This window comes from Brassica oleracea, chromosome C5 (assembly GCF_000695525.1).
Source record: "Brassica oleracea var. oleracea cultivar TO1000 chromosome C5, BOL, whole genome shotgun sequence".
Classification (NCBI taxonomy): domain Eukaryota; kingdom Viridiplantae; phylum Streptophyta; class Magnoliopsida; order Brassicales; family Brassicaceae; genus Brassica; species Brassica oleracea.
Genome location: NC_027752.1, coordinates 10,272,107 through 10,299,057, shown reverse-complemented (window position 1 = coordinate 10,299,057; position 26,951 = coordinate 10,272,107). Strand labels below are relative to the sequence as shown.

At 38.8% G+C, this 26,951-nt stretch overlaps 5 protein-coding genes and 1 pseudogene across 6 annotated transcripts; 4 read left to right on the top strand and 2 right to left on the bottom strand.

Moving 5' to 3' along the window:
* Positions 1 to 1,231: 1,231 nt before the first annotated feature.
* On the top strand, positions 1,232 to 2,526 carry LOC106344481 (annotated as a pseudogene).
* A 758-nt stretch (positions 2,527 to 3,284) lies between these two features.
* Positions 3,285 to 6,219, top strand: LOC106293116 (4-coumarate--CoA ligase-like 4). Of its 2 annotated transcripts, none has more exons than XR_001260364.1 (5): positions 3,285 to 4,599; positions 5,374 to 5,519; positions 5,609 to 5,676; positions 5,762 to 5,878; positions 5,980 to 6,219. XR_001260364.1 is itself a non-coding variant. In XM_013728791.1 (5 exons), exons 1-5 carry the CDS (start codon positions 3,384 to 3,386, stop codon positions 6,091 to 6,093), a joined length of 1,647 nt encoding a protein of 548 aa, XP_013584245.1. In that variant the 5' UTR covers positions 3,285 to 3,383; the 3' UTR covers positions 6,094 to 6,219. The 2 variants fall into 2 exon arrangements, 1 of the variants encoding a protein (XP_013584245.1); XM_013728791.1 differs by having other exon boundaries at positions 5,776 to 5,878.
* A 3,267-nt stretch (positions 6,220 to 9,486) lies between these two features.
* On the top strand, positions 9,487 to 11,778 carry LOC106343880 (4-coumarate--CoA ligase-like 2). Its single transcript, XM_013783224.1, has 5 exons — positions 9,487 to 10,852; positions 10,921 to 11,066; positions 11,175 to 11,242; positions 11,352 to 11,454; positions 11,544 to 11,778. The coding sequence occupies exons 1-5, from the start codon at positions 9,613 to 9,615 to the stop codon at positions 11,655 to 11,657; spliced, it is 1,671 nt and encodes a 556-aa protein (XP_013638678.1). The 5' UTR covers positions 9,487 to 9,612; the 3' UTR covers positions 11,658 to 11,778.
* On the bottom strand, positions 11,737 to 12,454 carry LOC106343881 (auxin-responsive protein SAUR62-like). The gene has a single exon (XM_013783225.1). The coding sequence runs from the start codon at positions 12,317 to 12,319 to the stop codon at positions 11,864 to 11,866; it is 456 nt and encodes a 151-aa protein (XP_013638679.1). The 5' UTR covers positions 12,320 to 12,454; the 3' UTR covers positions 11,737 to 11,863.
* Positions 12,455 to 13,496: 1,042 nt separating this feature from the next.
* LOC106343975 lies at positions 13,497 to 15,240 on the bottom strand. The gene is made up of 2 exons (XM_013783341.1): positions 14,838 to 15,240; positions 13,497 to 14,063 (listed from the first exon to the last, which is right to left on the bottom strand). The coding sequence occupies exons 1-2, from the start codon at positions 14,948 to 14,950 to the stop codon at positions 13,856 to 13,858; spliced, it is 321 nt and encodes a 106-aa protein (XP_013638795.1). The 5' UTR covers positions 14,951 to 15,240; the 3' UTR covers positions 13,497 to 13,855.
* A 4,263-nt stretch (positions 15,241 to 19,503) lies between these two features.
* On the top strand, positions 19,504 to 20,918 carry LOC106295732 (dehydrin ERD10-like). Its single transcript, XM_013731702.1, has 2 exons — positions 19,504 to 20,000; positions 20,309 to 20,918. Exons 1-2 carry the CDS (start codon positions 19,632 to 19,634, stop codon positions 20,753 to 20,755), a joined length of 816 nt encoding a protein of 271 aa, XP_013587156.1. The 5' UTR covers positions 19,504 to 19,631; the 3' UTR covers positions 20,756 to 20,918.
* The last annotated feature ends 6,033 nt before the right edge of the window (positions 20,919 to 26,951 follow it).

The window sequence follows — 26,951 nt, the reverse complement described above, 5'->3', positions numbered from 1 at the left end:
ACCCAAATAGCTCTTGGTAGCTTGACCGGTGTTAGTGAACTCATTCCAGATGCAAATGCAGATGATTCAGGTCAAGCATGCCGTAGAATCCCTAAGTGGATGACCGATCAAAATTTGGTCCTACTTAGTGGATGGATTAAATATGGAACAAACAACATTGTTGGCAGAACCAGAAAAGCGAAGCATACTGGAGTAAAATTTCTGAGTATTGTAATGAGCATTGCTCATTTGATCCTCCCCGTGATGGAACTTCATGCCGAAATCATTTCAACTATATGAATAAAAAGTTGAGGAAATGGAGTGGCGCATACGATAATGCTAGGCGTATGCAACAAAGTGGATGGTCGGAGAATGATGTATTGGCAAAAGCGCACGAATTATATTCAAGTGGTAAGAATGAACAATTCAATTTAATGTCGGAGTGACTTGCTGTTCGTGATCAACCGTGCTATGGTAGTCAAGTAGGAGGAAATACTGGCTGGACAAGTAGTGGATCTAAAAGATCCCGAGAGAGTGATGCAAGTGATTCAAACTCCGTAGGATCAAACTCAGTAGGATCAAGTGTCCGTCCAATGGGGACAGAGGCACCTAAAAAAAAGGCAAAAAGAAAAGCAAAGGCACATTTTTAGAAACAGCCAGCGAAGAGTGGAATGAATACAAACAATTCAAAGATCAAGAATTGGAACGATTGGAAAAAATAGCCAAGACACAAGAGGAGGCTAATCGATTGATGAAAGAAAAGATTCAAACCAAAAAAATGAAGATGTTCATGAAGCTAAGTGAAAAAGAACATCTCGATGACAAAAACAAACAACTGTTAGAGAAGTTGAGCAACGATCTATTTGGAAATTAGTTGATGTTAAGTTTAAATTTGTATCTGCTTAATGTCTGTTTTTTTTTTCTTTTAATTAATCTGTTTTTTTTTCTTCTTTTAATAATGTGTGTTTGTTTTTTTCTTCTTTAATAATGTATGTTTGTTTTTTTCTTCAATAATGTGCATTTGTATTTTTCATCTTTAATAATGCCTGTCCACTTTCACTTTTATAATTTTGTTTGTATGCAATCCGTGACTTTCTGATTTTGTAAGAGAATCCTATCGTTATCTATTATTTATGTCAATTTAATATTTACTTGGAGTCCACAATTTTCATCCACTCATTTTTTTATAAATGAAAACTCATTTTCTCATAGAAGTGCCAATAACACAAATTTTATCTTACAAAAAATATCAATGGATCCATCAGAGTTTCCATTTGATATCAAAGTGTACAAAAAACAGTGTGAGCTTGAAGAGAGGTATATTGTACACCGGTTTAGAGAGCGCCAAAAAAAAAACCGAGGAAGACCATGCATCTCGTAGCAAGAAAAAAATACTTCAAGAGAGATCATGTAGCAGCGAATCAAAGGCTGATTGATGACTACTTTACCGATCAACCTACATATGATGAGCAAATGTTTCGTCGTCGATTCCGGATGCGAAAACATGTTTTTCTTCGTATCGTTGGAGACCTATCAAGGAGTGAAAACTATTTCACCCAACGGGTTGACGCATCAAATAAGGAAGGTATTTCTCCATTAGCAAAATGTACTACTGCCATGCGAATGTTAGCGTATGGTGTTGCTGCTGATGCGATCGACGAATATATCAAAATAGGAGCTACTACAGCGGAGTGCTTGCGTCGATTTTGTAAAGGAATCATACGGTTGTACGAGCAAGAGTATCTCAGAGCTCCAACTCAAGATGACTTGCAAAAAAATTTGCGTGTCAGTGAGATGAGGGGGTTTCCAGGGATGATTGGGAGTATCGATTGCATGCATTGGGAATGGAAAAACTATCCAACAGCATGGGAAGGTCAATTTACTCGGGGAGATAAGGGAACCACCACAGTTATACTTGAAGCAGTTGCATCTCATGATCTATGGATTTGGCATGCATTTTTTGGATGTCCGGGAACATTAAACGATATAAATGTTCTAGATCGTTCGCCGGTGTTTGATGATGTTGAACAAGGTAATACTCCAAGAGTGAATTTTTTTGTAAACCAACGTCCATATGATATGGCATACTATCTAGCTGATGGTATATATCCTTCTTATCCAACTTTTGTCAAATCAATCCGACTTCCTCAAAGTGAACCAGACAAGTTATTTGCAAAATATCAAGAAGGATATCGGAAGGACATCGAGCGTGCATTTGGAGTGGTACAGGCTCGATTTAAAATCATTCGTGAACCAGCTCGCACGTGGGAGATATCAGATCTCGCTATCATCAAGCGGTCATGTATCATATTGCATAATATGATTGTTGAGGATGAACGAGATACATATGCTCAGAATTGGACTGATTATGATCAATCAGAGGCAAGTGGTTTGAGTACACCACAACCATTTTCTACAGAGGTGCTACCAGCGTTTGCAAATCATGTGCGTGCTAGATCTGAATTACGTGATTCAAATATACATCATGAATTGCAATCAGATCTAGTCAAACACATATGGACAAAATTTGGAATGTTTCATGGTTAAAATAATTTAAAATTTATGTGTGTGTTTTAAAAGTTTTATTGTTTGCGCTTTAAGAGTTTATTGTACTAATTAAGTTATCTATTTTTATTTTGTGTGTGTTGTATCATGTATGTTTAAAATTTCTTAATAATATGTGTTTGTATCGTGTGTATTTAAAGTTTCTTAATTTTAATTGTTTTAATAATATTAATTTTTGTATTTTTAAAAATAAAATTAGGTAAATATCTAACTTAGAGATGAATATATTCTTAATTTTAATTATTTTATTAACATTTATTTTGTATGATTTAAAAGACAGCTAAATATAATAATTTAAAATAAATATTACTAAAGGTTATGTTATTTTAGTTTTAAATTAATTATTAATATGTAATTATTATATTGTAAGAAAAAATAAAATAATCTGAATAAAAAGTTGTGGGGTAGGATGTTGATAATTTTAAAACAAACCATTGTAGATGTTTAAAATGAAGTAGATATTGAATAAATGAGGTAGAAGAAAGAGAAGATTATGTGTAATGTTAAAAGAGGAAAATAAGGGTGTTGAAAGTGAAGAGGACGTTGAAACCATTGTACATGTGCATAGTAAGAAAATACAAAAGTTGAGCTATCAGATCATTATGCTTACGTTGGGCCATCCCAATCATCTCAGGGAGAACGCTGGTTGGTAGTCTACACGCCACTTAACTTTATTCATTAAACTTATATTTATCACAATCAACACAGCTAATGCATTATGACAAAGAAAGAAACAAAAGGTTTACTTAATTAATTAATTTCTACACTTAATTTAATTATCATCAGCCACTCCTGAAACTATCTTCTCCAGATTCGTTGGTGTTCACAGAGAAACAAAAATGGCTAATGTTGAAAGACGATCTCTTGTTGATTCAAGAAGTGGTTTTTGTAGATCGAACTCTACGTTCTATAGTAAACGCAACCCCATTAGCCTCCCCGCGAGTCCATCTCTCGACGTCACAACTTTCATCTCTTGTCAGACGCACCGTGGCACCACCGCCTTCATAGACGCTGCCACTGGCCAACGGTTAAGCTTCCCCGAACTCTGGAGAGCCGTTGACCGTGTCGCGGAATGTCTCCACCGTGAAGTCGGATTACGTAGAGGCGACGTCATCCTCATCCTTTCCCCGAACTCATTTTACATCCCCATCGTATGCCTCGCGGTCATGTCTCTCGGCGCCGTCGTCACCACCGCGAACACTCTCAGCACCGCCGGTGAGATATCCAAACAAATCGCCGATAGTAAACCAACACTCGCCTTCACCACGGCTCAGCTGGCACACAAACTCCCCGCCGGTATCTCCATCGTCCTCACCGAGGAGGAGCACGTGGAGCCGACAGGCGGAGTCAGAGTCGTTGGTGTTTTGTCTGAGATGATGAAAAAAGAACCGAGTGGGCAGCGAGTCAGAGACCGAGTCAACCAGGAGGATACGGCGGTGATGCTTTACTCTTCCGGTACCACAGGAGCGAGCAAAGGTGTTATCTCCTCTCACCGGAACTTGACGTCCTACGTGGCGAAAATGGTCGCGAAGGAATCGCTGGAAGACAAGATTCTGATCTGCACCGTTCCAATGTTCCACACATTCGGATTACTCAAGTTCGCTATGGCCACCGTAGCTATTGGTTCGACGGTGGTGATCCTCCGGAGATTCGAGCTGAACGACATGTTGGCCGCGGTAGAGAAGTACAGAGCCACGGCTCTCATTCTGGCGCCGCCGGTTATTGTGGTTATGACCAACGAAGCAGATATAATCAAGGAGAAGTGTGATCTGAGCTCCCTGAAAAATGTGACGTGTGGTGGAGCGCCGTTGAGCAAGGAGGTGACGGAGGGGTTTTTAAAGAAATATCCGACGGTGCATGTACTTCAGGCGTATGCGTTGACGGAATCAAACGGCGGAGGAGCTTATATGGATATGGTGGGCAGCCGGAGGTATGGTACGGTGGGGACGTTGACGCCTGATGTGGAGGCGAGGATCGTGGATCCGAATACGGGTCGGTTACTGGGAACTAACCAAACAGGCGAACTGTGGCTCAAGGGCCCGTCCATTTCAAAAGGTAAACACATATACAACTTCAAAATGGTAAAAGTAAAAATAATATTTTAGTTTGACACCAAAGACGAGGGTGATAACTAAATTCTTTGATTCATTGATTATTTTTAGTAGTTTATTATTTTCCTTTCCAACTTATTGTCTAAAATAAAAGTCCGCATTTAAAAAAAAAAGAGTTTTTAGTATAAATAAATATTTAAATTCATTAAATATGTATGTATAAATATTAATTAACCACTAAGATATAAACATATATGTTATAAGACTTTCTTATGAGGTTGGTAAAATTCTAGTTGAGAAATGTCTTATTCTTTCTCCTGTTTTCCTGATGAAAACAAACATCTTAACAAGTCGTATTTGATTTCAAGCATTTAAGTAGAAATGGACTGTATGTATCTATCGTATATGAATTCAAAATGCTAGGTAGTATTTGATTTTTAGTAGTTTATTAGTAATGTAAAATGGATGTTTTGTATTAAATTGGTAGCAATGAACGTTAGTTGGAGAATAAATTATTAAAGCATGAAAATATCGCCAGATTCCCCAAAATATAATAAAGACAAAGTATTAATAAAATGGAAATATTATGTTAAAGTTATTCTTGTCGTCAACTGAATATTAGTTAGCAGCACATTTAGAGAATAATTAAATGGCAAGGGTTATAATAATCTTTTTTAAAAAATAGAGGATAACATGCAATTTTGTTCGAAGTAACATAAATATAATTAAATAAAAGTATATTTTTGTTGGAACAACACTTGGACATTTGTTTTACAAGGTTATTTCAAAAACCAAGAAGCTACAAGTGAAACCTTCAATCTAGAAGGATGGCTAAAAACTGGAGATCTTTGCAAAATCGATGACGATGGGTTTCTTTATGTTGTGGATCGACTGAAAGAACTGATCAAATACAAAGGCTATCAGGTTATATAGAGACCTATCTTTGTGACATATTGATCAATGGTGTAAGATTTTAAAACCCACAAACCTTGCGGTTTCTATTGGATAAACAGGTGGCTCCGGCTGAACTAGAAGCTCTCCTGATCACTCATCCAGACATTCTTGATGCCGCTGTTATTCCGTACGTAAACTTTTACAGTCACTATGTTTTTATTACTGAAACTCCATATGCTTTTGCCTTTTAGAACCTCAAACACAACATGAAGTGTTATTGTGGAAGGTTTCCTGATAAAGAAGCAGGACAATATCCAATGGCTTACGTGACACGGAAGCTTGGGAGCAATATCTCTGAGAAACAAGTTATTGACTTCATCTCTAAACAGGTACTTTATGTGAATGATCACAAAATCACACTATCTACTTAATTTATCTGAAATTTTAAGGAGCTGATCAGAAAATAATAGACGTTGATTTTTATGAGTAGGTGGCGCCGTATAAGAAAATAAGAAAGGTCGCATTTATAAACTCCATACCAAAGACGGCATCCGGCAAAATACTTCGCAAAGATCTAATCATGCTGCCCAGTTCTAAGCTTTGAAATGATCTATATTTGCTAGACTCTCACTATCACTGATTTTCTGTTTTCAATAAGAGAGAGTGTTTGTAATAATGTTGAATAATTTAAATAGGAGACTTATTAGGGATATATATCCCGCATCGGGAATTCTAAGGGACATTAAGTAATATATAAAGGGTTAGGATCAATCCACTAATTGCCAACTGGTTTTAAGTTGGAAGCCCATAATAAACATGAATCTTACATGGTATCAAAGCCCAGATCCTAAATATGTTATACCCCTAATTAATATAACCATATCCGACCGGGTATAAAGGTCGTAATTGACTCGCTCGACCAAGTATAACTGTTAAAAAGTTCCGAGATTTCTGGCCGATAAGAACCATCATCTCGAGGAGGGATATTAGGGATATATATCCCACATCGGGAATTCTAAGGGACATTAAGTAATATAGGGTTAGGGTCAATCCACTAATTGTCAATTGGTTTTAAGTTGGAAGCCCATAATAAACCCGAATCTAACAAGACTCATAAAAATGTTGAGGCAATGTGGTCGATTCTCTACCTTGTCATGATATATATTTGAAATATTCACAGATAAAAAGATGATACAACCTAAAGGTGTGCCAAGGGTCAGTTGTATCATCTTTTTATCTGTGAATATTTCAAATATATATCATCAGCAAAAAGAAGGTGTGATACCGGGGGTTAGCACGTGAGACGCGCATTCCCGAATTGTTGCATTTCCGATAAGGACAGAACATCTTACCACTTTCTTGGGCGAACGGTGTTGAATCTGCTTGATGCATAAATGTCTCCAGACCCGCAAGGTATTCTTTCGTCACTCTCCCGTTAGCATCTCTATGCATATACATCCACTTCCGCAACTCGTAAATAGTCCCAGAGCCAGCCATTTTTTTTTCTTTCACATTTTTTGTTGTTGGTGTGTTTAAAATGATGTTCAAACATCCATATTTATAGGAAAATTCGAATCTGGTAGTTGTAATTTTGCTATGAATTTACGACGAAAATTAATTAGGTGGCAAAAAAAAACGTGTAACACCTACAAAGTTGGTGGATTCAAAATTTCCTCGCTAAATACACGTAAACTATTTCCTCGTAAATAACACGCAAAGTTTACGTCGTATTTACGAGGAAATAGTTTTTCCTCGTAAAATACTCGTCAAATTACATCCATTTTACGACGAAACACTTTTGTCGTTACGTTACGAGGAAATAACGATGACTTTTGTTTTTCACGTAAGTTCCTCGTAAAATCGACATAAATTTACGAGGATTGTTTTTCCTCGTTAAATTTCCTCGTTAAGCATGTGTTTTCTTGTAGTGTTAAGCCATTTTGGAGAGAGAGAAATTGAAACTCCTAAGATTCCGAACAAAAGTAGTATATATATTGCTATGTATAAGAGCAGCTCCATTAGTAGTATCAAAACAAGTATCTCACTAATACCAAAGATTATAAAAACAAAAGGTTGAAGAGATAAAAAGAGAAGTAAATTTTCACATATGTTTTTAGAATATGATTAAGCCAAATGTCTATATTTGAATGATTCAAATAAAATAATTGAAGTAAAAATTAACTTTTCAACAAAACTACAATATAATATTAATGAGATGTTACAGTTTCGACCCATCAGTCTTTGCAATGTTAGCTACAAGATAATATCGAAGGTCTTATGCCAGAGATTAAAGAAAATTTTGCCAGATCTGATATTGGAGACCCAGTCAGCCTTCATTGTAGGAAGAGAAATATCAGATAATGTAATAATAGCACAAGAGATGTTCCATGCTCTTCGTACAGATCCCGGTGGAAGTAATAGGAGAATGGCAATAAAGACGAATATGATTAAAACCTACGATAGGCTAGAATAGGATTTTATCAGTGCAGTCATGAAGAAAATGGGTTTTTCAGAGTTATTGATTGGATGGATAATGCGATGTGTAACATCAGTAAGGTACCATGTTTTGTTCAATGGCCAACCTAGAGAGAATATCGTCCCAAAGAGAGGACTACGTCAATGAGATTACTTTGTCTCCTTTCATATTTATCTTATGCACAGAAGCGCTCGTTAGCCTTATTAATCATGTAGAGAGTCAAGGTAAGATAACGGGAATGCGCGTCTCACGTGCTAACCCCCGGTATCACACCTTCTTTTTGCTGATGATATATATTTGAAATATTTCACAGATAAAAAGATGATACAACTGACCATTAGCACACCTTTAGGTTTAAGCCACTTTGGAGAGAGAAAAAATGAAACTCGTAAGATTCCGAACAAAAATAGTATATATATATATTGCTATGTATAATAGCAGCTCCATTAGTAGTATCAAAACAAGTATCTCACTAATACCAAAGATTATAAAAACAAAAAGTTGAAGAGATAAATAGAGAAGTATCTCTGCACACACGGGCAGACGTTAAGAGACGTACGGGGTCACGTGCCCCCGTCTCATTCTTCATTTTCTTTAAGCAATTACGGTTAATCAAGGCCAGTGCCCCTATCTAGTTATAAAATATAGTGAAAAAATTTTATGTGCCCCCCGGTTAAATGTCGTTCTAGATCCGCCATTGTCTGCACATATGTTTTTAGAAGAGGATCAAGCCAAATGTCCATATTTGAATGTTCAAATAAAATAAAAGACAATTCTCTCAGATAGCTATTTTTAAGTTTTTGTCACAAAATAACCATCAAAAAAAGAAAATGACCAAAATAGCTCATTTTTTATTTTGGAATTTTTATTTTTTAAAATTTGAAACCATATCCCAAAACTCCACCTCTTAACTCTAAACCATAAGTCTAGATTAGTTAACCCTAAGATAAAACTATATTTTTACTTTTTAATAAAACTTATTTTGGTTATTTTCTTCATTGGGATCTATTTTGTGACAAAAAGTTAAAAATGATTATCCCGAAGAATTTCTCTAAAATAAATAAAGTAAAAATTAACTTTTCAACAAAACTACAATATAATATTAATATAAAACATGACAGATACTTATTTGGAGATATCGTCCAATAGTTTATCAAAAGAAAAAAAGAGATATTGTCCGATTGTTGCCCAAAAAAAAAGATATTGTCCAATAATGTTGTTCTAAGATCGCATAGTCAATCTTGTCAGTTGTTGAGGTCGAGTCGGAAAGTAGAATCGTAAATATTAAAATATGATCACTTTATTTGGTAATTTGTAGCCAACTATGTATTAGTTCAAAAGATAATTGTGTCTGATTGATACCTAAATCGATTAAACAAAAGAATTCTAAGTAAATGATTAAGCAATTTAAAAATGAATAAATACTAAGGAACTCGTTTAGAAACTAATTTAAAAGCTCTAGACAACAGAAGATGAACAATGAAGTTTTATTTTTTGGTGTACGATAAGGCCCAAGACGTATTGGGCCAAATAATAAAAAACAATAATTAAGTGGGCTTTTACGGTTACGTAATCAGGTTATGGGTCAGGAGTTACCTAACATAACTTCCATCCTCTAACTGAGACGATACAACCAAAGTGACGGTTATGCACGGCGGCGAAACAGGATCCAAAACGATGACGATAGATCGGAAAAGTGGTTTCTGCGACTCAACCTCCGTTTTCCACAGCAAACGCGAACCAATGTCTCTCCCGCCAAACCAACACCTCGACGTCACATCTTTCATTTCATCACAGCCTCACCGCGGTAAAACCGCATTCGTCGACGCCGTAACCGGTCGTCGCCTCGGCTTCTCCGAGCTCTGGCTCGGCGTCGAGAGAGTCGCGTCTTGCCTTTACGCATTAGGCGTTCGCAAGGGCAATGTCGTCATTATAATATCCCCAAACTCAATCCTCTTCCCCATCGTCTCCCTCTCCGTAATGTCACTCGGCGCCGTCATCACCACGGCGAATCCGATCAACACTCCGGGAGAAATCTCGAACCAGATCGGAGACTCGCGCCCCGTCCTCGCCTTCACCACGCGCCAGCTCGTCTCCAAGCTCTCGAACTCGAATCTCCCGGTGGTTCTCATGGACGAGAACCGCGTGGCGTATTCCGGCGAAGGAGCACGGGGCAAGATAGTCGGGAGCTTGGAGGAGATGATGGAGACGGAGACGGAGCCGAGCGAGTCGCGAGTGAAGCAGCGAGTTAACCAGGACGATACGGCTGCTCTGTTATACTCATCAGGCACGACGGGGAAGAGCAAAGGAGTAATGCTGACTCACCGTAATTTAATAGCTTTGGTACAAGCGTACCGAGCCCGGTTCGGTTTAGAGCAGCGAACCGTCTGCACGATCCCGATGTGCCACATATTCAGCTTCGGCGGTTTCGCGACGAGCTTGATCGCCCTAGGGTGGACGATCGTGGTTCTTCCCAGGTTCGAGATGGCTCAGCTTCTCTCCGCCGTGGAGATTCACCGTCCTTCGCATCTCTCTCTCGTCCCGCCGATGCTGGTCGCCATGGTTAACGGCGCGGAGGAGATCAATTCGAAGTACGACTTGAGCTCGTTGCAGACCGTCGTGGTCGGAGGAGCTCCTCTGAGCAGAGAGGTGACGGAGAAGTTCGTTGAGAGATACAGTAACGTTAGAGTTCTGCAAGGCTATGGCTTGACCGAGACGGCGGCTATAGTTGCTTCTATGTTTACTAAAGAGGAGACGGAGAGGTACGGATCCTCTGGTTTGCTTGCTCCGAGTGTGGAGGGCAAGATTGTGGATCCGGATACGGGTCGGGTCTTGGGGGTGGGTCGAACCGGGGAGCTTTGGCTCCGGAGTCCGACCGTTATGAAAGGTGTTTGATTCTTTTTTTTTTTTTTTTTTTGGTGTTGGTATGAAACTGTTTTGAGTTGTTTTTAAAAGGTTATTTCAAGAACGAAGAAGCTACTGCTTCTAATATTGATTTAGAAGGATGGTTGAAGACTGGAGATTTGTGTTACATTGACTGTGAAGGTTTTGTCTTTGTTGTTGATAGATTAAAGGAGCTTATCAAATGCAATGGTTATCAGGTAATAAATAAAAATAATAATCATCTTGAGTTTGTTCTTTCTTGATGCATGATACATCTGAAATAGTTAAGTTGGTGGTTTTGGTAATGGTTTAAAATGTTTGTTTAGGTTGCTCCAGCTGAACTAGAGGCATTGTTGCTTGCTCATCCAGAGATTGCTGATGCAGCAGTAATACCGTGAGGCTTTGCTTTTTTAACATGACCCATCACTAAATTCTTCTCTTTTTAATGACTACCCTTTTTTGCTGTAGCTCTTTACTTTTTCTTTCTTAATGTTTTTTCGAAGCATCCCTGACATGAAAGCTGGGCAATATCCAATGGCATATATCTTAAGAACAGCTGGAAGTAACTTATCCGAAAGTGAAATCATGGGCTTCGTCGCAAAACAGGTTATTTCCAACAATGCAGATCATGTTTTTAGTTACTAATTCAACTGTGGTTCCTTAGATTTATTCTGAGTTTTGTTTTGATTGCTTAGGTATCTCCATATAAGAGGATACGTAAGGTCACGTTTTTGGCTTCAATCCCTAAGAATCCTTCTGGCAAAATTTTAAGAAGAGAACTTGTAAAGCTCACAACCTCAAAGCTCTAGCAGGAAGCTGTGTCCACCATCTTTATCTGACCCTTCAGTATTCGTTAACTCATTTATTTAGTTAATTCTTCTATGGAAATCTCAGTCAAAACTGAATATTGATATACAAACTTGCAAGGCTTATACAAAATCTCTGTTTCTCTATATATATACAAACAGGAATAACTTTTTTTTTGTAAAAGCGCTCTCCTCAACGCGTAAAAGTGTTAAAAAACTAGAGACTGAAGCTTGGTCTGATCATGGGCTGCGTTGCAGCGAAAGAGAGGGAAGAAATATGAAACCGATGAAGCTTCTTTGCATGACACATCATGGTTCTTCTTCTTCACATCATCATCACCACCACCATGGCTAGACAAACTCTTCTTTCTGAGCAACATGAGGATGTGATCCATCAAACCTCCATCGCAAGGAACCTTTAAAGGGCCACAAATTGTGGAACCGAACTCTTCCTCCGCCATCTCCAGTAAGACCTGAAAGATTGGATGTTTCAGATAATCCAACGGCAAAACAAACCTTTTGCCTTCTCTGGTGTACACAGAGAAGTGTCCTTTCTTACACTTCCTCCACTTCTCCATCATATTGGTGAGTCTATGACTCTTGCAAGATCCTTTCTTCATATGTTTCGACTCTGATCTCTCTGCTCTTTTATCTGTTACCAACATAATACCGTTGTGTGTACTGTTTGATAGACTGTTACTGTCTGAAACTATACCTTCCTCTCTCTCTCCATGTATATATACTACAAAACGTGATTAGTGTTTGTGGTAGCTTGTGATGTGGCCACAAAGAAGGATTAAGAATATGTGGAAGGTGTAAGGTAGCCGTGTGATTCTGTCATTATTCAGGTTAAAAAGATTTAAAGTGTCTTGTGACAAAAATAATATAATTTTTATGTATTTATATGGTCTTGCATTTTAAGCACGAACAATAACTTTGTTGGCAGAAATGAGAGACAAATTAATCTGAAAATATGGAAAACAATATAATAGTTAAATAATAGATATAAGTTATAACAAATTAAACAAGAGATCGTCCTATAAAGTTAATAAAAATATATGGAGAGTGCCTTTTGATAAGCTATTTTATCAACTGATTATTACTCGCAATAATAATACTATACTTTTGGGTGTTGAGAATTTTGTTTTCATTTTAGAACTTGGTGAGAAGAAAAAGCTGGACACTGTATTAATAATTTTAATTACGAGTGGCAAAACCACATTTACATAATTTTGAGACCACACAAAGTATTAGTTTGTGAGAAGGTAAAAGGAGATGTGGTGACGAAAACAGAGCATGTGAGATGTGACCGGTTAGAGCAAATTGCTGCTGCTTTTTCCACATATTCACGTCCTCAACTTCACTATTTTTCACTTTCTTGTGTATCTATCTCCCTTGTTTTAATTTCTTCTTGTCTTTTTCCCCCAAGTCACATGAAATCCTACATGCCTTCACTTTTCAACGATGAAGTTACACCGTTATAACTTCTATTTGGTGCATCTTAATCTTTTGTGGTCCTTATTGATGAAGCTTGAACCTAAAATTTCATGACGATGTACATGGACATGACGAGAGAATCATATGACGCTTAGCCCAATTCTGAAAATCATATGGCGCTTGGCCCATTATTATGAATCAATATGGCGCTTGGCCCAGTTATTTACACCACACTCCATCCACACGCCTAATGATTAGAGAGAACTCGGAGGATGAGAGGAGGAGCCCTCTCGAGACGTGTCTCCGACGACTTATTGTATTGTTTCTCATTCACTAAACGGAGTCGAAACCCGAAACCAAACAAAAGAAAAACAAGAACAAAACTACTCCCCGTGGTCCACTGGAAATCAAATAATGCAAGCTTGATATTATAATTCTCATTTGTCTGAATTTCACAACCACAATTACACATGAAACATAACTCTTTAATTTTCAACACATTATTTTCCCTGAACAAAAGCCAAAATGCTAATCAGAAGAAAAATGATTGTCAGACTCTAACAACCCTAAAGCCTAAGATTGCCGGGTAAGTCATCCTGACATGACTCAAAGCTCTAATCCCCCTGCCGTAAGCATAACTGTCATCTTCATCATCCGTTAAACTAAACGCGCAGTTGGACCAGTAGGGTGAACCAGAAGGCGAGTTTTGTGAAGAAAAAAAAAAAAAAAGAGAGTAGCAACTTCTCATATGGTTTGGTGTTTCTTTACATAGAAAGTGGAAGAAGCATCCTTCGCTTCTTCTTCCTGGCCGATCTCACTTGCTTTGTGACCTTCATGCAAACAAGTAGTAGCAAAGTGACACATACCAAGATGAAGGCGAGTTGCAATCGTTTGAAGTACAAGGAAACGGCTGAGAACACTAAGAAGGCTAAGATGACAAGCTCCCAGATGACAAAGACTACAACATCCACCCTGCCTCATGAAGATGTATGCACTCGTAAGTTTTAAGAAAAAACTCAAACGGCTTATGACTCAATCATGGTTGTAAGAGATAAAAAGGAAATTTCGAGCAACTTAGCATCATATAACAAAATGGGATAGAAACTCGAAATAGAGATGCAAATCTACTTAACAGAAACGTGATCTATTTTAAAGCTTTGACGCAAATAATAGAGAACCATGTCTCTTCTGTTATTTGATAGCCAAGAACATGGCACGTACTGGTTAGAGGAATCAATAAACACATTACTCTGCATATCTATCTATCTCTATATTGGTTACTATCAAACACAATCATACCAAGAGTGGTAGTGATAATAATATACTTTAAAAATATCGAATTGAAACTGACTACTCTTATAAACACCCTAAAACACGAAGACCTATTGCAAAACTAGCTTAATCTCTGCTGAAACGACAATATCATTAAGGTCACAGTGCAAGTGACCTTGACGTGTAGCACATACTAATAAAAAACGCCACAAACGTCTTGGATCCATGCTGTGAACACATAGGGGATGATGTTGATTTGAATGTAACTAACACTGTATTATACGATGATCTGAGCATATAATTTTGACGAGTTTCGTTTATATTCCCGGAATGTAAAAATTCACGTAACCGAATCGAAATTCTCTACAACTTACGCAGGTACTAGGGGGCTAATATATCAAACGAAGAAGATACGGAAACCAAAAACAAATGCACAGATCTCGGATCTTACGAAACGGAATAAACATCTCTCACCTAGACGACGAAAAGCTCGAGGTTGAGGAGAAGAAGGAGACCGACGCCCAATCGTGCTTCGATCGAATCTGGTATTCCCTCAGTTGCTCCGCTAGATTCGATCTTGTTATCATCGCTTCGCTCACCGAAAGATCCGATTCTTCTCCCTCGATCAATAGCCGAGATTGAAGATCGATTCTTCGGATACGATTCGAAAATCTTGGGAGATGAAACAATGTTGTTTGTTCGTTAGCGTCGAGTTCGACACTTCTCTCCTCCTCTTCCTTTTCCCCTCCTCTCTCGATCTCGTTGTCAATAATCGCGGGTCGGGTTATAACTTTCCGGTGCAGGATTTAACCCGACCCGAGTGGAGAAGCCCATGTTAGCGTAATGAGTAGATCATGTGTTACGCCAAACGATACTTTGGGCCTTTCGAGATCTCATCAAACTAACTGAAACAAAATATAGAAACTTGAGTTTTTTTTTTGTTTGTTGATGGAAACATTGCCGTGTACGCAAGTGTATGGGAGGAGTTTGATCATTTGTGTTTTACTCAATAAAATTGTACTGTCTCTAGGGTACAATTCTCTCTTTATACTCAATAATATGAATACCAAAGGATAATTGTGTGTTTTGATGTTGTATACTTGTATAGTAGATCGTTCTGATGCATCTTTTCTATTGTACAAAATATTACTTATCTATTTTCAAGTGGATTCTTACGGATTTTAATTTTTTTTAACTAATTCTAACCACTTCATTTATTGTATTTTCTAATTAATTCAACTTTATTTATCACAGAAGTGCAAAACAAAACTTAACTATTTTAATTGTTTTATTATATTTTACATTTCTTTTTACACTTTTTCAAACTATTTCATTAATTGTATTTACGTTAACAATTCGACATCATTTATTTTATGTGTTAACCTTAATAATTTCACAGGTTTAAATGAAATTGTTCTATTCGTGACGAAAATTCAAACCGGTTAACAAAAAAATATTTGTTTACAAAATTAATTAGATATGGGCATTCAGTTACACGTTTGAATACATATTGGTTTTTCAGGTATTAGTTTTTGAATTTTAAAATTAAACTATGTTTGAATAAAATAAATTTCTAGATTAGGTTCATTTGATTCTTCTATGTTCAAGTAGGTTCCTAAAAACCTAGAATTAGACAAATAATCTAGGGAAAATTTCATGTTTACCACTTTCATGATACCACTTTTCATCTTTACCACTACTAAATGGACATTTTCAAAAATATATTTTTCATTAAGTAGCAAAAGACTCTTATACTTTTGTTCTCTATATATATAATAAATCATTATTTAAATAAATAAATAATTTTTTTTTTATGTTTTCGAATTATAATTTTCAAATTTGAACTTTTTTATAAATTTTTTATTTGAACTTTTTTATAAAAAAAAATTTCGATTTTTATTTTATTTTTTCAAATTTTCTTTTTGAAAATTGAAAATTATGTTTGAAACTATTTAAAAAAAATAAATATATTTTTTAAATATCTATATTTATTAGAATCTTAAATTTAATATTCTAAAAACTCTACCTCACTTCTCAACTCTAAACCGTAAGTCTATATTAGCTAACCTTAGGGGTATAAGTGTCTTCTATCATTCGTTAAAAGTGAGGGTAAAAATAATTAGTATAGACATGAAAAATGGTACTAACTACTAAGAATGTAATATTTGTGGCAATTTTCCGAGTAATCTATGTGTTTGAAAATGTCACTACGCCATTTATCGAAATACAACCAAATTCTCCCGCCCAAAAATCAAAATTCGCGCGGACGCACTGATTTTCTAGTTAATCTTTAAACATACAGTCAGAAAGTTATCTCCTGATTCAAGAGTTTCATCAGTAGCTATGGTTGTGTTTTTTTTTAATTCGAACCAGATGTATCTTTGATCCTTCTTCTAGTTTGATTATTCTTAATTTATTCTTAAAACATTTTGACTTGGTGCACTGAATTATTTGTGTTGCGATCAACTTAACTAATTAAATAATAATTCCCCAAATTAGTAACGAAAACGATTGCTTCGTTTGGTATGTGTCGGTATAGTAACCACCCTAATGATGCCTAAAATACAAAATTCGGTAATGTTACGGGTCGCGTGTACATGAAACGTCTCGATTTATTATGTGGCACGTCGATTTGAATCTTTCAGCCGAACACGATTCATAATTTAATTATTTGTAGCAGATTCCAGAATGGTGCGTTTTCAATGCCCACCTCTATTAAAATGATAAAGTTTCGTCCGTAATGGAAATAACCGGAGAAGCTGAAAGTGACACCACAAAATTATAAGTTCATACATTTATTATTTAGTTACAGCGAAACCTCTATAAATTAATAATGTTGGAACTAAACCAAAATTATATTTTTTTTATTAATTTATAGAGATATTAATTTATTGATATACTAATTGAACAAAAAACTCAATTTGAAACTATAAAATTATATTATTTTATATAGAGATTTTTAGTGTATATTAATTTATAGAGTATTAATTTAAATAGGTTATTATACTGTATTTTCCTAAGAAGTTTTTTAATTTAAATCTTATATCATTTTACTTCAAACCTTCATCAAAAATATCATTCATTAATTTTGAAAATGGTATAATCCTTAACATTTAACCAGTTTTTTCAATATTTACTGCATCTGAAGGTTTTTAAATCATTTTTCCATAGTTTTCAAAAAAAAAAAAATCATTTTTCCATGTAACGTCTGAGGTGAGATTTGCTATCCAAGAGTAGTGTTCATTAGGCCTGAAATTTTTATCCGAGATCTGGATTCGATCTGTGATCCGATCCGGATCCGATCCGAAAATCCGGATATCCGGAGAAGCCGAATCCGAATATCCGGAGAAGCCGAATCCGGATCCGGATAGTAAAATATTGGATCCGTCAAAGCCGAATCCGGATCCGGATATCTTGATTTTTTAGTCCGGATATCCGGATCCGTAAATTTTATTAATAACTATTTCAAAAATAGTAATATCTATATATAAAAACTAATTTTATTTAATATATTTTCACTTTTATAAAGTATATATAAATTTTATGTAAATTTTGTAATATTATACATAGAAATAATTAAAAAATTATATATATTTTTATTTTTAAATTATTGTTAATATTTTATATATATTAATATTCTTTTTTATTTATTTTAAAGATCCAAATTCGGATCCGGATATCCGCCGGATATTATAATTTTTAGAAGGATATCCGACACCCGAATATCTGCGAACCCGGATCCGGATAAGGATAGTAAAATTATGGATCAGCCGGATAAGAATCCGGATCCGAATATCTTAAAATTGTCCGGATATCCGATCCGTCTCAGGACTAGTGTTCATGGACCTAGCAGCTTCTGCCCGACGTGACCCAATATGTTCAGCTGCCCCACATGACCGACATCCATACCACTAGCCTATCAAAACCGACCTATATCCCAGATGTGGATCCTTTAAACGATCCCCGGACACGCGGCTATCATTCATTAGCTTAGACAATGTCTTTTCCGCTATAATTTTTATTTTTACGTTCCATTCACTGACCGTGACCGTTTAGTTTTTTTTCTCATCAATTACTTCCTGCCACGAGTCGTGATGGTCATGATGACTAAAATACGATATTTTTTCTGATAAAAACTAAAATACGATGCATAATTTTGCATTTATCATTTATGCATTTGTTTATTTTTACGTTCCATTCACTGACCGGCAGGATGATAAATACTCATCAATATTGTTTTTGTTTTGTAAAATTGTTTCTGCAGGATGAATGTGGTGGCTGGACAAATGAGAAACACAACTTGTATCTTGATTCTTTGGAGAACTCATTTGTTAAGCACGATGTGCAGTTTAACATCACTTTGGTGCTTTTGTTTCATTCAAAGGAAACATTCACAGATACACAGAGACATGCATAAGTGTTTTTTTAAGAACCCCTATGGTTTTACCATTGGAGCAAAGAAAACAAAAATACTTTAACAAGATCTCTTAACAAAAATTTAGTAATTAAATATACTTAAGAGACCTAATAGGATCTTTCCCATCGAACATGCTCTGATAGCTTGGTTATGCAAATTTTTAGACAAAAGTTTTAAAACACAAATGACAACAGGTAGAAAAATGAAAGATTATTGATTCTTTTTAAACAAAATGTAAGAGTTCTAAAGGTACTCTGGAGAAGAAGAAACATGAATGAATAAGTATTTAAAAAAAAAAAAATGGTAAGAGTTCTATTTACAAACTCTCTAGTTATTTGTCTCTAATCTAATTAATTTAATGTCTTGCAATAAATATATATTAAAGGATGTACTTTTAGACCACGTAACCATACTTCGATAATCGATACAGCTCCCCGTAGATAAAAAAATACATGGCTATGCGATATTCTATATTTTGTTTAACTTTTCAGTTTTTCACCAATATATTAATAACATAACCTTTAAATCAATAAAAAGAAATGGATGATCTCATATATTCTCATGATTCGCTCATCTACCGACTTAAAGAAAAGAGGTTCATTCTGCAATTTAAGAAAATAATCACCATCCTTTTTTGCTTTATTAAAAAAATCAATTAAATGTTTACAGCGTGACCTCCGCGTTGGCCTGGACCCTCTCGCTCACAGTATAAAACCCCACTCTCACCTCTCATCACATTCACAATACTCATCACAGCTCTACACTATCATCACCTTAAAAGCAAAGCAAAGCAAAGCTCTCATATATATTTTCTGTTTATCTTTTCTCGTTTAACTGTTCAGGCGAAAACTATGGCTGAAGAGTACAAGAACGCTTCGGAGGAGTTCAAGAACGTCCCTGAACACGAGTCGACCCCAAAGGTTGCCACCACGGAGGAACCATCTGCGACGACGGGAGAGGTTAAGGATCGTGGACTGTTTGACTTCTTGGGGAAAAAAGAGGAAGTGAAACCTCAAGAGACGACGACACTTGAGTCAGAGTTTGAGCACAAGGCTCAGGTCTCGGAACCGCCGGCGTTTGTGGCGAAGCACGAAGAAGAGGAAGAGAGGGAGCATAAGCCTACTCTCCTCGAGAAGCTTCACCATAAGCACGAGGAAGAAGAAGAAGAGAACAAACCTAGTCTCCTCCAGAAGCTTCACCGATCCAATAGCTCTTCCTCTGTAAGTAACGTATACAGTCCGTAAGGACCAGTGCTGAGATGATATTTGTGGGGTTTGAAACAGTTACTAAACATATGTTTTAATTAATTATTTGGAGGCTGAGTGACACATTTATATTAACCACCAATATTAGGAACCATAGACGAATGTTTTTTTTTTTTTTGAAACTGAACCATAAACGAATGTTTTATTTCGCTATGCACAAAACTGCTCCGAGTGTTATATAAAATTATTTATAAAACTTAGATTAGTGTTATACTAGTTATTAGTTAAATCTCTATTAACCCGAGTGTGTTGATTTCTAACAGTCAAGCGATGAAGAAGGAGAAGATGGTGAGAAGAGGAAGAAGGAGAAGAAGAAGATCGCTGAAGAAGATGAGAAAACAAAGGAAGATAGAAAAGGGGTAATGGAGCAGATCAGGGAGAAGTTTCCACACGGAACAAAGACAGAGGATGACACTCCAGTCATCGCCACCCTGCCGGTGAAGGAGGAAACGGTAGAGCATCCGGAGGAGAAGAAAAGACTGATGGAGAAGATCAAGGAGAAGCTTCCAGGTCACAGCGAGAAACCAGAGGATTCTCAAGTGGTCGACACGGCGGCTGCAGTACCAGTGACGGAGAAAACGGCGGAGCATCCGGAAGAGAAGAAAGGACTGATGGGGAAGATCAAAGAGAAGCTCCCAGGTTATCACGCCAAGAGCACTGAAGAGGAGGAGAAGAAGAAAGAAAAGGAGTCCGATGATTTAGAAGGATGAAATAATATAATGGTGTGGGACATTTGCTGTGTTTCTTTGATGGTTTTCTCTTTAATCTTTATGATGTTCTGTAAGATTTGTGTTTTTCGTTGATTTGCATTTGCACCTTTATATTGTAATTTCATTATCTCTTTTATAAAGTTTGTATTGTGTTTCTAAGTAACGTTTATGTGTGTAACTCTTCGTATACAGTTGGTTCCTAGTTATGGTAACCACATGATCACCTTAGAATCGCGGCAAGAGTTTCACATGATGACATATATAATAGGAAAAAGACGTAAAAACAAATACTAAATCCTAACACCATCCAGCAGAGCAAAAAAAACTATACTACGAATTACGAATATTAAACTAGTTCAAATATGTCCCCATCTGGCTTCTTAAGATCTTGGACATGTAAACCCCACTCACCACACACACAACTAAAGCAATTATTTCTCAAGAAGTCAAGATGAATCTGTCATGACCCAATCCCATTATCAAGCCCACAAATGCAAACCCGTCAAGGCCCAAGCCCAGTTGAAATAGCCAAGGTATTTTCTATAAATATCCACTCCCATAACTTTGTTTTCTCCACCAAGTATCAAAAAAGTTTTGGAGAGAGAGAGAGCTAAGGGGAAGTGTGATCATTTTGTAGTGGGAGAGTCACCAGAGCTCGTCGCCGGAGCCACCGTGTGCCGTGATCAAGCCCAGCTCGTCACCACCGATCGTCACCTTAGGTAACTGCCGGAAACCGTTTGCCTTTTAAGTTTCGTTTCGGCCGTTTTAATAAATCATCCATAACTTCCTAACCGTTAAGAATTTCGTGCATGCAATACCACCATCGTGTTCCTCACGTCGAGACAAATCCGTAGACACCAACCGCGCTGCAATCGGAGTCCGGACGAGCCCTCACGCGCCTCCGGAAGATCTCCCTTCGCGCGCGAGTGAAACGCTCGCGCCGCCGTCACCGACGCCAGCTCGCCGAAGCCGCCGTGCCCGGCCGCCGTCAGTCCGCCGCTGGGAAGCCGCAGCCGCGTCGCCACAGCGCCTCCGCGTTGCCACAGCGCCTCCGCTGTCGCCGGTGACTTTGCCGGTAAGCCACCGCTCCTCCGCCGTCGCCGCCAGTGACTCACCGGCAACTCGCCAACTCGACCGAATCGACTCGATGAGTCAACTTGGTGACTCGGTTAACCGGTTGGTTACGTTAAACCGATCGGTTAAAATCAATTAGAATTCGGTTAGGTTAAACCGGTTATTTTAATTAATTAATTAATTTCGGTTAAGTAAACCGGATGATCCAATTAAAAATTGATTGGTTTAAATTAATTTCAGTCTGGTCAAGGGTTGACCGGCTTGGGTCAGAGTTGACCGGGTTGACCTTTGACCAGCGGGTTGACTTTCCCGTAGTCACCCGTTTTTGGTCGTTCAAAGGGTGTTCTGACTCGAAATTTCGATCTGATTTCAGATTTGGAGTCTATTTGAGCAGCTGGAGTTCATAGATACCACTTCTCTTCATTGCTAAGGTGAGAGATTCTCTGTTTAAATCCTGAACTAGTTTAGTACTACCGTTATGGAAAGTCTAGTTTCGAAACATGATCCGTCTCTGTGAATCGAGTCTGTTTGAGAGTCTTGCTTGTTCACTAATGTTATTAATTGTTAAACCGGAAATAGGATAATAAATGATTCAATGGTTGATTGAAATGATTGATGTTAAGAACTGTTAATTATATATATATATGTATATATGTTAGTCCATGTGTTGAGATTGCATGGTGCAGAGGTGATTGCACTAGGCCGCGGGATTTGCGGGGTACAAATACGTTTGTACTAGGCCGCCTGTTTGAGAGATCACGGGGTACGGAAATATCTGTACTAGGCCGTGTGTTTAGCAGGGTACAGAGACGTTTGTACTAGGTCGCTTGTTTGTGGATATTGCGGGGGTATAGAGTGGACTACTGTACTATCTACGCCTGTAGAGTTATATATATATATCTTTATGAGGAAATGCTATTATCGCATTGATTGTAGCATGTCTAGTCCACTAGACATATGTGATTGTTCTGTGTGGTGTAATAGACACCGTGTTTGCTTCATGCTAGAGCTAGGCCTACATAGTTGTAGTGCTATGAACTGAGTTAGTGGTTTGTGGTTTAGCATCCCATACCTCACTGGGCGATTCCCCCGTCGCTCACCCCTCCTTTTTTTCCCCTTTGAGGTGAGACCGACGAGCAGGAGTGATTATACCGGACCGGTGCTTTTGGGCTTTTACTACTATCGAGCTTTAGACTTCTATCACTCTTATCGTTTTATCGCTTTTGGGCATTTGGGCTTCTATCTATCGTTTATGTTATTTCGTATTTCGGACTTTCGGTTTATGCCGTACTTTATATTTCGGATGTTATCGTTGTTGGGCCTTTAGGCCTTATGGTATCGTATTGACTTTTATATTATGATATGGAGATTATTATTATTATTTCCGCTTGTATTTATTTATTATATCTCGGAAGTGACGGGTGCCAAAATTTTGGTATCTGAGCGGGGTTCCGTCCCGGCTCCGACCTGGGATGGCGATTTTGGAGTCCTGGTTTTATTCGGTTTTATTCGGTTTAAACAGTTTTAGACGATTTCAAAATATTTTCGGGGATTTGGGAATTTTGAAAATGAAAATAAATAGCACCTTTCCGTTCGGTATCACTCCTTCTTAAATGTTGGTCTCCAGAGTTCGACATAAGTTAACCTTTTTGCTTTCCTTTCTGATGCCGTCCAGGAAGAGAGTTGTTCGTACTCAGACCACCAGAGTTGCTAGAGAGGCTGAGGATGAGCATGTTCAGCCCGCAGTTCCACAGCAGGCGGCTCCACCTATTGATCATGATGCTCTGAGACAGATGGTTCAGGATGCGGCTAAGCAGGCTGCACAGGAGGCAGTCCAGCAAGCTGCCCAGGAGGCTGTCCGAGTAGCTGCTCAGGAGGTTGCCAGACAGATGGCTGCAGTTCAGCAGGGTCAGGAGATTCCACATGGTCCTCAGGTTCAGGTGCAGCAGGGTCCTCAGATTCACATGCAGCAGGCTCCACCAGTTCAGGTTCATCATGATCATTAGGTTCCACATCAGCAGGCTCCATCTCAGCAGTATCCTCAGGTTCCCGTTCAGCCGGTTCCAGGAGTTTTTCAGGTCTCACCGCCGCCGCCTGCTTTCCCACTTCAGGTGCCCGAGGTTGATGAGACATTTATCAAGGTGTTGGGACATATGAAGTATGTGAGTTTGGAGCATTTAACTGGAACAACGGAACCTACAGTTGCTCACGATTGGAAGCATAGTCACGATTGGAAGCACAGTTTGAATAAGTGTTTGAAGACCATCTCGTGCCCACCAAGGCTCAAGCTTAACATCGCTGAGTTGTATTTACGTGGAGACGCATCAATCTGGTGGGATGGAGTGAGATTGATGCACCGTGACGAGCTGACATATGATGATTTTCTTTACGCGTTCAACAATAAGTATTTTCTGAGGGAAGCTTTGCGTGAGAAGAATAAGGATTTCGAGCATTTGAGGCATGGTGTAGAGTCTGTTAGGGAGTATGAGCGGGAGTTTAACCAACTCCGCAGGTTTGTGTGTAACAGCATAGATGAGGATGATCTGATCAGGAGGTTCTAAGATGGGATGCGTGTGAAACTTCGCGGTAGGTGTAGTGTGGTTACCTACACCAGTTTGGAGGATCTGGTAGAGAAGGCTGCTGTGCAGGAGTTATGTATGGTAGAGAAGCAGAAGTACTCCAAGGCAGCTCAGCCTAAGACCGGAGGGACTTCAGGGTCACAGAAGAGGACCTTGGAGCAGGATGGGGCATCCCGTTGTGGGCGTTGTCGTCGCCAGCATTTTGAAAAGTGTCTCCAGTGCTTTAACTGTGGTCTGTTTGGGCATATTTCAAAGAATTGTAGGAAGCCGCCACGTACTCAGGTTGCAGCGCCAGCAGCGGCAGTAGCACCAGCAGTGGCAGCGAGGAACTGTTACGGCTGTAACCAGCCGGGTCACATCTACAGAGATTGTCCGAGGAGGGGCAATGCAGCGCTTCCACCACCACCGAAGCGTCCAGCCATCGCTCCACGTGTGTTTGCGGTTGGAGATCCTCAGGGAGCTGAGCCGATAGCGGGTATGTGTCTTTTCCATTCTTGTTTGTGTTTGAGTAAATTAGTCTATGGTTATCATGTGTAGTTAGTAAAAATCTCGTGTAGGATTGGTTTCGGTTGGAGGAGAGTCAGCTCACACCTTATTCGACACCGGAGCCTTTCATAGTTTTGGGAGTCCACGCTTAGCCTAGTCTTGGTCTTTTCGGGGTGTCTTCGAACCGAAGGCTAAGAAGATTCAGACTGCCGGCACGGAGAAGTTGGGAGCAATTGGCATTCATCGCGATGTACCAGTTATTCTTAGAGGAGTTGAGTTGCTCGAAGATTTGACGGAGCTTGAGATGAGCTTCTACGATGTTATACTTGGGATGGATTGGTTGTCGCGACATCGAGTAGTCTTGGATTGTCCGAAGGCAAGAGTTAATATCCCTAGAGCAGAAGGGAAGATCATTTACGAGGGCATTCAGACACACCAGGAAATTCCTATCGTCTCCATGTTGTGTGCAGAGGAATTATTAGAGGGTGGAGCAGAGGGATTTTTGCCAACCATTTTGATGGTTAAGGAGGACGGTCAGCAGGAGCTGCATGATATTCCAGTGGTCGCCGAGTACGAGGACGTTTTTGAGGCTTTAAAAGGGCCACCACCTGCTAGAGATGACGTTCTTACGGTAGAAGTGGAACCAGGAGTAGCACCAGTTTCACGAGCTCCATACCGTCTCGCACCAGCTGAGATGGCGGAGTTAAAGAAGCAGTTGGAGGAGCTATCTGATAAGGGGTTTATCAGACCGAGTACTTCACCGTGGGGAGCACCAGGGTTGTTTGTAAAGAAGAAAGATGTGAGTTTCAGACTTGGTATCGACTATAGAGGTCTCAACAAAGTGACCATCAAGAATAAGTACCCACTCCCGCGTGTCGACGAGTTGTTGGATCAGTTGCAGGGAGCTTCATGGTTCTCTAAGATTGACTTGGCATCGGGATACCACCAGATTGCGATAGCTGAGGGAGATGTGCAGAAGACGGCATTCCATACACGTTATGGACATTTCAATTTTGTGGTGATGCCATTTGGGTTGACGAACGCACCGGCAGCGTTCATGAAGCTCATGAATGATGTGTTTCAGAAGCACTTGGATAAGTGTGTGATCGTTTTCATCGACGACATCTTGGTTTATTCTCGGAGTAGAGAAGAGCATGCTGAGCATTTGCGGATTGTGTTGGGTAAGCTTTGGGAACATCAGTTGTTTGCCAAGCTGAGTAAGTGTAGCTTTTGGCAGAGGAAGATTGGATTTTTGGGCCACGTGGTTTCAGAAGCAGGAGTTGCCGTAGATCTGAAGAAGATTACCGCCATTTCAGAGTGGCCGACGCCAAAGAGTGCTACGGAGATCCGCAGTTTTCTCGGTTTGGCGGGGTATTACAGGAAGTTTGTCATGGGTTTTGCTAGCATTGCTAAGCCGATGACGAAGCTTACGGGCAAAGACGTCAAGTTTGATTGGTCAGATAATTGCTCGAGGAGTTTCACTTAGTTGAAGTGACAGTTGACACAGACGCCAGTTTTGGTACTTCCGAGGCCAGGGATATCATATGAGGTCTACACTGATGCGTCAAGTACCGGATTGGGATGTGTATTGATGCAGGAGGGTCAGGTAATTGCATATGCATCACGTCAGTTGAGGCCTCACGAGGTCAATTATCCTACGCATGACTTTGAGTTAGCGGCAGTTGTATTTGCATTGAAGATCTGGAGATCGTACTTGTATGGGGAGAAGGTGAAGATTCTCACAGATCACAAGAGTCTGAAGTACATCTTTACTCAGACGGATTTGAATTTGAGACAGCGCAGATGGATTGAGTTGTTAGCAGATTATAATTTGGAGATCGCTTATCATCCGGGAAAGGCTAATCAAGTGGAAAATTCCTTGAGTAGGCGCCAGAGCGATGTATCGGGAACCAAAGAGGTTCAAGAACTTACTGGGATACTCGTTAGTCTCAGATTGTGTGCTACTACTGTAGACGAAGAGTCAGCTGGCCTCGAGGCTGTTGAGCAGACAGATATGTTGTGTAGAATACGCAAAGCTCAGGTTGCTGATGAGGTTT